General features: G+C 45.6%; 1 protein-coding gene across 1 annotated transcript in view; it reads left to right on the top strand.

The window, feature by feature from the left end:
* The window catches only part of WDR27 (WD repeat domain 27), a 61,230-nt gene extending 49,871 nt beyond the window's left edge, over positions 1 to 11,359 (top strand). Inside the window, exon 18 of the mRNA XM_008589178.1 lies at positions 11,258 to 11,359. Within this exon, the coding sequence (XP_008587400.1) occupies positions 11,258 to 11,359 (102 nt within the window). The remainder of the gene's footprint in view (positions 1 to 11,257) is intronic.
* The last annotated feature ends 282 nt before the right edge of the window (positions 11,360 to 11,641 follow it).

Raw genomic sequence — 11,641 nt, 5'->3', positions numbered from 1 at the left:
GTGTTGCTAAAGTATTACAAATTATTAGAAAAAGACTTTATCTAATTTTTGAATTTGTTGTACATGACTCTTACAAAGGTGGTAATTTCAAAGCCAGTGAAAATTTTTGGTCTTTGGAAAATGGTTTGTCAGCATTTCCACTATAAACCTCCATTTTCTTTTTCTTTTATGTGTTGTATTCTTTATTTCTTTCTGAGGTTTATTATAGAGCCATAAAAACTTGGCAAATTAGAGCTCAGTCTGAGACTTTTTTTTCCAATTTGCTTTCCAAATTTGTTTTAAATCGTTTCAGATGTTTAGGTTGCATATGCAAAATGTAATGTTGGAATTATAAATGCTTTTTACTTATTACTTAAATGAAACCCTAGCTTTAAAGTAATGGTAAAGATAACTTTTTAAAACTTAGCTAACCAATTTTTCTCATGTGTTCAAAGGAGACATTTCATTTTGGTCAGTGATGTGATTCTATTTTGTGTGACATCTTGTAATTTTCTTGTTTCTTTCCTCTCATTCCCATTACATGATAGAGTTTTTAACCTTTTGCATATAATACTTTTCTCTGTTAACAGGATTAAATAAGATAATGCATGCAAATCTCTTAACCATGCTAAATTCACTAAATGGAAGCTATTATTGTTTTTTAAATCTGAACTTCTGAAGGCTGGTGGAGATTGGCTTAGAGCACTTAATTCTCACATGCACCTAATTTCACACAATGCCTTTGTCTCCATGAGCGTTAAGAACGAATGCATAAGAATTTTGCTACCTGCAGTAGAGGACTAGAAACTGACTGAGATGTGACTTCTGCTTCAAAGAAACAACACCACAGACGGTGGTGGACGTGGGCATGAATAGCATTCATACAAAGTTGACCATCACAAGCACCGAAAAATGACGTGAAGGGGCGCCACAGGAGCGGCGAGGACAGAAGTGTTTATGCTGTCCCGGCAAGATTGGGGAAGAACTGGAATTTTCCGTTCTTGCTTTTATGAGTGCTCTGAAAGTGTATAAAGTGGGGAAATAGAAAGTTTGAGGTGACTTCTTCAGCCTCCCGTACGGTCAGAGAGTTTGGACTGAAAGCCCGTGGGCTCCGGGTCTCCCACCTCCTCTCTGCTGCCTTAGACTGACTCGTATTTGAAATCGGGATGGCGGGTCGATGTGTATGAATGCCCTGAATGCTGGGCGTCTCAGTCGGTTTGTGCTGCTATAACAAAATAGCTCAGGCTGGGTGATTTACGTGTAACAACAGAAGCTTATTGCTCGCAGTTCTGGAGGCTGAAGCCCGAGATCGAAGCACGTGCAGCTTCCACTGTGAAGGCTGTCTTCCTCAGCGACGGTGCTTTCTCATGTCCTCACAGAGCAAAGAAGACAGTCCCTCCAACCTCTTTGTTGAGGTCACCAATCCCATTCCTGAGGGCTCCACCCTCATGACCTAATCACCTCCGAGATTCCACCTCTTAACACTGTTGCATGGGGGGTTAGGTTTCAGCACACGCATTTTGGGAGGACACCAGCGTTCAGACAATACACCAAGTAACCACTAGGCTCCATGAAGAATCTGTGGGGCCGAATTCTGTACGTGTAGTTCTGGGAGCTAACGTTCACTGAGTATCTGTGGGGGACTGTGGCCTTTACCTGTGTGATCCTCACAACCTCCGTGAGGATTGTTGTGGGTGAAGACACTGAGGGTTGGGCTGAGGGGCCTGCTCAGGGCTCTCCCCCTCTCCCTCCACATAAACCATGAGCCAGGATTTGGACTTCTGGGCCGTTGCCTGCTCTGGTTCCTCTGCCTGGACACCTTTCCCCTTCCCTTGTCACCATCTAAACTTGAGGTTGTCCCACGTGAGCCCAATATCTCGACCAGGTCAACCCCCTATGAACACTTCATACCACAAGCCACGCTTGCGGCTACACACGCCTGTGGATTATAAAGTCTGTCTCGCGTCTACCCTCTCCATGTGGGAGGATGGACAGACTTGAGTCCTGCCCACCGTCAGCTGGCACACAGCAGGCACGCAGTGAATCACGGCTGAGTATGTGAATGACTCCAAGTTTTGATAAATTTTCTTTATTTCCTCTGTTAGTGCTGATTTTGTTTTAGCTTCACTAGGTTATTGTCTTTATTTTTTTATTTTAATACTTGAGTAAACTGTGTTTTTGGAGACCTAATGAGCCAGATGAGGTACTGTTTATAATATACTTACATTTAGATTCATCCTGGCTTTTGAATATATTTTGTTAGGAAAATCATCATAGATTTCTTAAAACATTTTAAGCTGATGAAAAGCATTTGCTTGGACAGTGAAGGTGTATGAAGGCAATTTGCAGCATAATAAATAAAGATTTGTTTTATAAAAAAGGAGTTTCTATTTTGTTGGCTTGATTAAAATACATTTATTTTCACGATTTCGATACATGCTGTTCTTATTAGGAAATAGGACGTTCTTACCGGGAATGGTGGTTGCTTGGACGGTGAGAGCTCACGGCGACCTCTGCCTTTGCCTGTTTCACGTGCTGGGTGTCACGCAGTCCACTAAAGTACCGGTTCTGTGTGATCACAAGCCATGGCTGTGGAGGATGACCATTTCAGGCATAGAAGTGCCCTATTATTGAAAAATTACTTGATTTATTTATTCAGCAGACCTATCGTGAGCACATATTATGTGCTGCATACTGTGGACTGAAGTCAACATGACATTTGTCCTCAAAAACTCTTTACAAATTTGAGCAGAAACATATATTGGCGATGACGTATGTTTGGTGTTATGATAAGGGTCTGTGTGGGAACATCCCACAGGGCCCTTAGACAAAGTAGCATCAGGGAAGGCTTCCAGGAGGAGGTGGTCCTTGGGCTGAGCCTTGAAGGAGGAGGAGGGGACAGCTGGGCCAGCGTGGAAGGGATCCTGGGGACAGGCCATGGCACACGGCCTAGTTTCCATGTGGCTGCAGCAATCCTGAATCCTCACACCCTCCACCACCCTGCCAGTCCTTTACTGGTGACCACAAGACCTCAGGAGGGTGGCAAGCAGCACCTTTCCAGCCAGCAGTCCCCATGTCTGATGTGGCAGAGGAATGCGTGTCGCGTGGTGTGTGGAGTGTAGCTCTTGCTGCAGCTTCTGTCCCAGCTGCTACCTGCCCACCGTACCAGGCTGTTCCCAGCACTCCACCCCTGCTGCCAGCCTGAGCCTTCTGAAGCACAGTGCAGCATCTCAGTGTTTGCTTTCAAGCCTTCAGAGGTTGCCAGAGCTGCAAAGATAAAAGCCAGACTCTGCACACAAACCCCCGCCACCTTCTTGTGTCTTGTCTCCTTCTGGTTTCCTCAGGTGGTGTCAGGACCCTCTGTCTCATGCTGGGTGTCAGTGAAGCCCTCATTTCTGGACTCAGGTCATCGTCTTGTGCCCTGGGCGGCTCCTGTGGGCTGCATCTAGCCCTGGTGGTCTGAAGACTCCAAAAGTGCCTCTGTTGTGCTCTCACAGGAATGCAAGTGGTGAGGGCTGCCCGAAGTGACTTTATGTGCTGATTGCAGTACAACGACCCACATCACAGACGTGAGACCTGGGACATCCCCAACTCTCTGAGACTATCAGACCATCAGGTGGCAGGCGGGTCTTGGTCTGCACGCAGGCTCCTCTGCACCAGTCTCAGGGTGCCAACCGCCTCTGAGCAAGAGCCCAGGAAACAGGTCGTTTCTAAAACAAATTTGATCACATTGCTCCACATCCACAGCACGGCCCCTGCCTGAGAGGTGACATCGAATGTCCCACCATCTGCTGTTTGACTCACCACCTGGTGGCTGGATATGCAGGCAAGCCGTCACTCTCTGGGAGGCATCTTGGGCCACCGGGACTTTGATTCAGTCCTGTACTTTGCCCCTGTCCTCGCTGCCGTGAACAGGCCTTATCAGCGCAGTTGGAACCATTCGTGGCCAACCGTCTCTCCCGGGAGATTCTGACCTTCTTGAGCACATACTTTGCCAGCATACAATTGGTGCTCAAAAATGGCTTGCTTGGTCAAACCCCAGAGGCCTCGCCCTGGCCATCACGAGCCACCTGTGTCCCGTCCTCTTCATTATTTGCCAATGGAGGCCCTGCGGCCGGTTGCTGGTGCCCACGTCCCAGGATCCAGCTTTGGTTCTCGATAGTGGTGGTAGAAGAGAAGGCGCGTAGGTTTGTGTCCCTGCAGACGCTAAGCGCAGCCCCAAACCAGAATATCAACAGGTGCCATAACGAGCCCTTGCTTTAATGCCCCTATGAAACTGTCACTTTGTTTTTGGCATTTTTCCAAGTTACAAATTTCATGCTAATTCTGAATTGTCTTCCTTCAAAACGTTGTTCTTTCAGATGAACTCTTTTAGTTTATAGTCCAGTCATTAACTTAAAAATTATTCTTCAAGTAGAATCCCTGCTGTAAAGTCAAGAACCGTGGTGACAGGGGGGTAAGTAACCCAGAGGGAACACTTAGAAGCAGATGCAGGAGGGGGCGCACTTTCTGTAAGTGGGAGATAATGTGTGGGAAGTATTTGTAGGTACTGACATAAAGCGACTGGAGGTTCAAATGGTTTTATTTCCCCATATTCTTAAAGCAACTTTTAAAACTGTCATTATTAAATGGATTGTAATGTCTTCCGACTTTTAAGTACCGTTTAGATATTTCCAGTAAACTGGAAATAGCAGCAGGAGACATTGTCGAGGCCTGACGGCATCCTGTGCTGAACCCCAGACTTCATGATGCTTTAATTCTACCCTGTCAGGGACTGAGGAAAGTGAAGGGAACTAACCGAGACAATCCTTATTTTCTTATTAACATCGTATTGGTTCTATTAGATGTTAAAGGTGAAATGAATTATTTTGTGGGGAAACTGTTTCTGTTGGCTCCACACCTGTCTCAGCCTCAGGGCAGATGTGCTGTGGGCCCCACCTCTCAGGAAGGAGGGACCGTGGGGGCCACGCTGGTGTCAGGTCCTGGTGTTGTGTCTGTGTGACCACCCCGTGCCTGTGGGGTGATTTCGCCACCGCGCTGCCCGGGCAGGGCCCTGAGAGGACAGTCTCCAGACCCACGGGCATGCGCTCCGGCGCTGGCGCTGGTCCATCTTCAGGAGCTGGGTCCCTCCTGCTCCCCCTGCTCTGACTTGGTGGGAAACTGAGTCCCCGGGTCTCGTCGCATTCTGCCTATTGTAGAGTATCAGTGAGAGGCCGTGGCCAGGGTGTTGTGTGTTGCTGGTCATCTAAACTCTGTCCTAGGTCGTTGTCAAACTTTTCGTGAAATAAGTTACTTAATTAAATTTACTAATCTTCCTTTTTACTTATGATTACATTAATGAAGTTTCTCTCGTTCCTGAATAACACGAGCAGACCACCTGACCCTCTGTCCCTTGGCAGTAGTTGTGGTGTTTTTGGTCGGTGCCCTGTGTGTCTGGCCCTCAGCTCCGAGGAGGAGGGAGCAAAGCGCCACCCCGTGCTGGCCCACGTCTCTCACTCGCAGGAACTCCAGACAGTTGACACGTATATGCGATCTGCTAAATCTGTCAAACCTGAGAGGGGTATGTTGAGGCTTCCACTCTTACTGTGGTGAAATTTCAATTTCCTTTTGCACTTCTGGAAGGTTCTCTATGTATTTTCCTGCCACGTTACTCAGTGCGTCCAGGTCCCTTACTGATGCTGCCCGTTGCATGTGCTGTCTGTCATTCGTGCTCTTCTGCCTGATGCTGACACAGCACAGTGCCCTCGCCTGTTGCTTGTTTCTGTCACATTTACTTTCTAAGTGGGCCTGTGTTACTCCTGAACTTATCTGCCAAGGCCTGTGAAAACCTGCCCCAGTTGGCATGGGGAAAATCAGGCACGTTTTAACACTGAATCGGCTCGTAGTGATTCTCAACAAGCGACCGGTCGCTCTTTTAAATGTGCGAACCCTAATTTATCCCAGTCGTGGACACCGACGCGTCCCCCCGCCCCTGCCATAGTCCTCTTTGGTGACCGTGTTAAGCCCCTCTCTGTATTTCTGCAGTGGGGCTCACAGGCCATAGTTTCTGGGTGGGGTTCGCAGTGACCTCCTCTGAGTGGGAGTGGGTTTACCTGCAGGGAGCTGCTGGCGCTGCTGGAGCCCCTCTCTCCAGTGCTCTCTCGAGGGGGGACTCAGTAAAAGATGAGTCACTTCTTTAAAAGCTTCCTATTTTTATAGCTCTGGTAAAAATAACGAGTAATAGCAGACTTTATGTAAAACTTTGTTTTTAGTAATTTCTTCATCTCTTTGAGGAGATTAAATTTTATTAAAATCACGTGTTCCAAGTGGTTCTCTTTTCTCTTTATAAAAATCCTACCTCTGGGGGTAGTTAGGTGGTTACCATGTGTCCCTGGGATGAACCATTGATTCTATACCTGTTCCTAATAACACAGTTAAATTTGTCAGTGCTTGTTTCAACTCCTAGATCACGTGTTCCAAGTGGTTCTCTTTTCTCTTTATAAAAATCCTACCTCTGGGGGTAGTTAGGTGGTTACCATGTGTCCCTGGGATGAACAATTGATTCTATACCTGTTCCTAATAACACAGTTAAATTTGTCAGTGCTTGTTTCAACTCCTACTTCTTTAAGGTTGGGATGTATGTGTGTGCATGTGTGTGTGCATGCAGGTGTGTACATGTGTGTATACACATGAATCGCAATGCACGTGTGTACGTGTGCACATGTACGAGTGTATGTGTGTGCAAGTCCATGTATGCATGTGTGTGTGTGTACACCTGTCAATTAGTTCATTTAAAGATGTCCGTTGACAACTACTCTGGGCTTGGCACCATTCCACGAGCACATGAGCGAAGAGAAAACGTGGTCCCCGTGCTCAAGGAACATAAACCCTCACAAAACAAAAACTGTGTTCATACGAGGCCAGGTGCTCTGGCTGATCAGGTCACCTGTGAGCAGCAGGTGCATGAAGCAGGGAAGGGAGCAGGTGTGCCCCTGAGGAACAGCGAGCGGTCATCACCACGGCAGCGGTGGATGGGGGGCGGGGGACGGACCCTCATGCTGCTCGGCCCTAGTCAGGACTTGGAATTAACTCTGCAAAGGGGGCACCCTCATGAAGGTCTGAGCAGGATGTGAGTGAGTGATGTGTATGCTGTGGATGTGTGGACGTGTGTGCAGTTAAGTTTCATGGCCTGCGTCCAGCTGCAAGGACCTTGCACCCTCCTGTTAGATTCTGGGTGAGATGATCTTCAGAGGGGCTGTGGTGTAATCATTGCAGCCCAGAGGTGGCAAGGACTGTTTGAATGTTGTGTCCCTCCATATTGCAGGGGCAGGGTCGCTGCATCTTGCCAGGCAGAGCAGAGGTGTTTCACTGTTGATGGGGTTGGAATGTGAGGGGAGGTGTGCAGGGTGCTGTGAATCCCCAGGGTGCCAGCTGCCCTCGGGTTTCTGCCGCAGCCGCACTTTCTGACTCTGTGGTGCTACAGCAAGCGCTCTGAAAGCCACGTGAGCCTTCGCCAGCAGGGTGCAGCCGGACACGGGCAGGCTGCAGGAGGCAGGGGAGGCTCCTCTGGCTTACCTCCTGGCCCCTGGGGAGAGCTCCTTCACCCTGGCAGCAGCACCACTCAGCAGGGCCTCCCACCCAGAGGCCAGGGTTCCAGGCTCTGGTGCCCCCTCCAAGCACAGACACCTGTGGTGACCCTGCATGTCCCCTCACTCGGCAGTGCCTGACAGCTTATGCAGGCTCTTTGGGTGCAACTCCCTGTCTGAGTATAGGCTGTGGTTCCTGCCTCCTGCTGGGCCTGGCTGTGCAGACAGACTCAAGTGTGGATGCAGGGAGACCTCTGAGGAAGCCGCTGCCATTGCCCGGTCTCCACTGGGTGGTAGTTTAATGACCTGTCTTCACAGAGTGGTGTGAGGCCAGAGGAGGTGTCTCCTTCCTGATGGACATCTGGACAGTCGGAACTGGCTCTCTGAAGCTGTGTCCCTACATTTCAGGTGTGTCCTGAAAGAGCTACTTAGCAAAGTCACTCCACAGCTTAGGTGGAGACTGTGTCTATGAGGCAGGACTCTGAAGAGCCCTGTGTGGCTGTGGTCATACATGCTTCCTGAGATGACATAGTGACCTTCCGATATGCCAGTCCAAGGAGAATTCTTCTCTTAAAATCTTGGGTCTTTTTGATGAGAGTATTAGTGTCTTTGCTTTAGGAAACTGCTTAAAATTTCTTCTACGTTTTGTAACAGTTTGTGCAATGACCATGCAGTGGCCTGAAGTTTCCTCAGATCTGCGTCATCTCCTCGTGATGATTGTGATATTTTGGGAATCATCGTGGTTTGTTCTTGGATGAGAGGTGTCATATTAGGAAAAATAGTTCTGAGGGTTTTTATGGGAAAATAACTGGTTTAACTTCTTGAAAATAAACATCTGAACAGTACATGACAGAACGAAAGGGAAGGAGTGTGAGGTTGCAGAGGTTCGCACTGTGTTCTGATAACTTGCTTCTTAAAAAGCTTCTCTTAAATTTTTGTGTGGTTACGCAAGGTACATCCCAGACCTCAAACTGACCGCGGTCAGACGGGAGCCGCTCCCCGTGAGCCGTCCCTGTGCGAGTCCACGTTCGCGAGAAGCACAGTCGTGCTCGGCCCGAGTGCCGCGCTTGCCGTGAATATGAACAAGCACAGGAGTCAGCACAGCCACGTTAGTCCCGCCCCGGGGGCCTTATTTTGCCAGCGTCCTCGCACACCACCGTTAAAACGGTCTCCTCTAATTAGCCCTGTAGATGTCCCAGTTGTGTTGGACACACAGAGGTTAATTACCTCACTTTGTCATTGCGTAGCAAGAGTGCCACATACATCAGAAAGCGATGGCCTTATCTTCCTGTTTTTATTATATCAGTAAATGACTCATTTTGAGAATGAAAAAACATAAATATTTTATGATTACTGATATTTTTAAAAATCATAGCAGGTGTTTTTATTTTATGGATTTTTCAAACTGGATAGGCTACTCTTTCTGTCTTTGAATAAGATATTTGCTTTTTTGTGATGTGAATGTATAGTAGTACTAGACAGCTGATCCAAATGGAAAAACTAAAAAAAAGTGTAAAGGTTTCAATGCTTTTTAAAATGAAACAATTTTATTACACAGGAGATTTAAATTTCAGAAATAGTTGCTTATGTTGGTATTTTGCTTTATTAGTTTTAGATCTTGCTGTCTTTTTAAAAAAAATAAATGAAACGATTACTGGTGGAGGTAACACTCCACCCTGTCTCTCATCCATCTTTGACGAGTCCTTCTGAGTTTGGTGGACTCTCTCCCTGGCGGGCACACGCAGCGTCTGCGCGGAGGCCTCGGACTCCCTGTCTCTGGGCCGCTCACGTTTCGCTCCGTGTTGTGTGTGTGCATTTTGTCCATTTGGACGCGTTTCTGGTATACACCTTCAAGCCTATCGATTTCCCTCTCAATATTGCTTTAACTGCATTTTGCCATTTTTAGCATGTACTGTTTTATTATTGTTTAGCACTGAATATTTTCTAATTTTTATTATGGTCTTTTTCAAGCCAGCCTTTATTTAGATGTTTGCTTTTAGATTTCCACATATATAAGTTAATTTTTGGTAATCTTTTTTGCTACTGATTTCTAGTTTTACAGCATTGTGTTGAGAGCATGTGCTCTGTATAGTACTGATTTTCTTGGTGTCTTTTGAGATTTTGTATTTGTTGAGAAATTTGGCTTTCTGGCTTGCTTTTTATAGATATTACATATATGTATAAAAAGAATGTATTTTTGCCAACTACTGGATATACGTTTGCACAGATGGTCATTGGCTCAGCCTTGTTAATTATATGTCAATTGTTCAAGTCTTTCTGGTTTTTTGTATGCTTGATATTTTTTTAATTAGAGAAAGGTGTTAAAATCTCCCATTGTGGTTATAATATTGTCAATTTCTCCTTAAAATTCTATTATGTATTTGAAGGCCATGTTATTAGACATATTTAAGTTCAGACTTACATTTTCATGTCCAGTTATTCCTTTTATCATTTTTAAGAAACTGTTCTTAATTAGGCTTTCTTTGCCTTATATTAATTTTTTCTAGTGCTTCTGCAATCTTGCCTCTGCATAGCTAGTGTGTGCTGTTTTTCCCACCCTTTCCTTTCAGCCTTTTAAAAAACGTCTTGTTTTAAGTGTTTTTCTTGAAATCCAGCCTAAGACTATCTTCCTTCCTGTGCTCATTTAGTCTGTGTGTGGTTACTGTGATTACTCACCCACTGGGTCTCATTTTTGGCTTTTTCTTCTACCTTTAAAAAAATTCCTGTTCTTTCTATTTAGGGTGAATTTTCATTGCTTTTTTATTTCCTCTTCCTCACCCTCTACTGGATGCAACAGAATTTTTAAAAATTCTCTTTTTCTCTCAAAAGGTTTGATCATTATATATCATTTATTTTCTGTTCAGTTTTTCACTCTTTAGCCACAAAACTTGCAACTGCTGTGAGGCGTCATGACTGCCATCATCTGTGTCTGTCTTTCCATTAGAACATTATGGAACTTAACGTAAGCCTCTGTTTCCCGTTTGTCAGCGAAGAGCCTTCTCTAGGTGTGTTCCAAGTGTAAGTTCTTGCGGGCATCCTTCGTTAACTTTATCTTAATATTTTGGATATTCTTGACGTAGAAGGAAGACGGAAATCACTGTGATATATTCAGGTAATGTTTGGAGTCAGATGTTCTGTGAATGGAGTTAGGTTCCATTTGGTGAGACGTTTTAGATTAGGACAACATTTCTTTTGTCAGCAGCATGGGGTGGGCAAGTCAAAATCAGGGCCAGGACCTTGCGGCGTCTCGGAGGCCACGGTGGATGTCATCTGCGTTGTCATCACAGGAAGCTGCTCAGAGTATCTTAGGGTTTGCTATTTGGTAGATTAATAACTGACCTTAACCTTAAGTGGCTTATTAAGGGGCATCTTTCAGATAATTTACTGAATATGGGTTATGATCTATACTTTACAAATCAATTTTGGTGTGTAAATATCTCAGTCTTTTGTTCTCCTACCATTTTATAGTTCTATAACTCTCAGTGGCATTACATATAGAGGAAACATACATCGATAATTCTTAAGGTCAAAATGTACCCTCGTTAATTACTTTATATGGAAATTTTTGGACTCCAATTCTGAAATTGTTATAAATAAGAAAAAAATTTGTGTTAATTTTTACTTTAGATTCAGATATTGTTAGATATCATTAGTATAATGTTTATTAATTCTGCATTTAAAAGTACATCTCAATTTTCCCGTTACAATTTTAGGGATCATCCTTTACGACCCAACAACCCCAGGCTTATAATCTTTTCCTGACCACGGCCATTGGTGATGGGATAAAACTGTGGGACCTGAGAACCCTGAGGTAAGGGCCATCTGCTCCCTGGCATCGTGGTGGGGGTGAAGCTAGAGAGCGTGAGCTCAACTTGATTCTCATTCCAAATATGATAAGGTTGTGGTTAATCTGTGCACGCTGACGAGTGTAAGAAAAGGCTGATTTATGCGCAGAAAAGGTCACGTGTACATTTGAAATGGGGAAATAACCCCCTGGATTCTCCCATCTCGTGGCCAGTGGCTGTGCTAAGGCCCCATGGCATGGTGGAAAACCCTGAGGTTTCGGAATGGGCTGTGGGCTTGCTCTCGACTCTGCC

This window comes from Galeopterus variegatus, unplaced genomic scaffold (genome assembly GCF_000696425.1).
Source record: "Galeopterus variegatus unplaced genomic scaffold, G_variegatus-3.0.2 Scaffold5285, whole genome shotgun sequence".
Taxonomy (NCBI): Eukaryota; Metazoa; Chordata; class Mammalia; order Dermoptera; family Cynocephalidae; genus Galeopterus; species Galeopterus variegatus.
The sequence above is the reverse complement of the archived record's forward strand: the minus strand, read 5'-3'. Positions and strand labels throughout refer to the sequence as shown.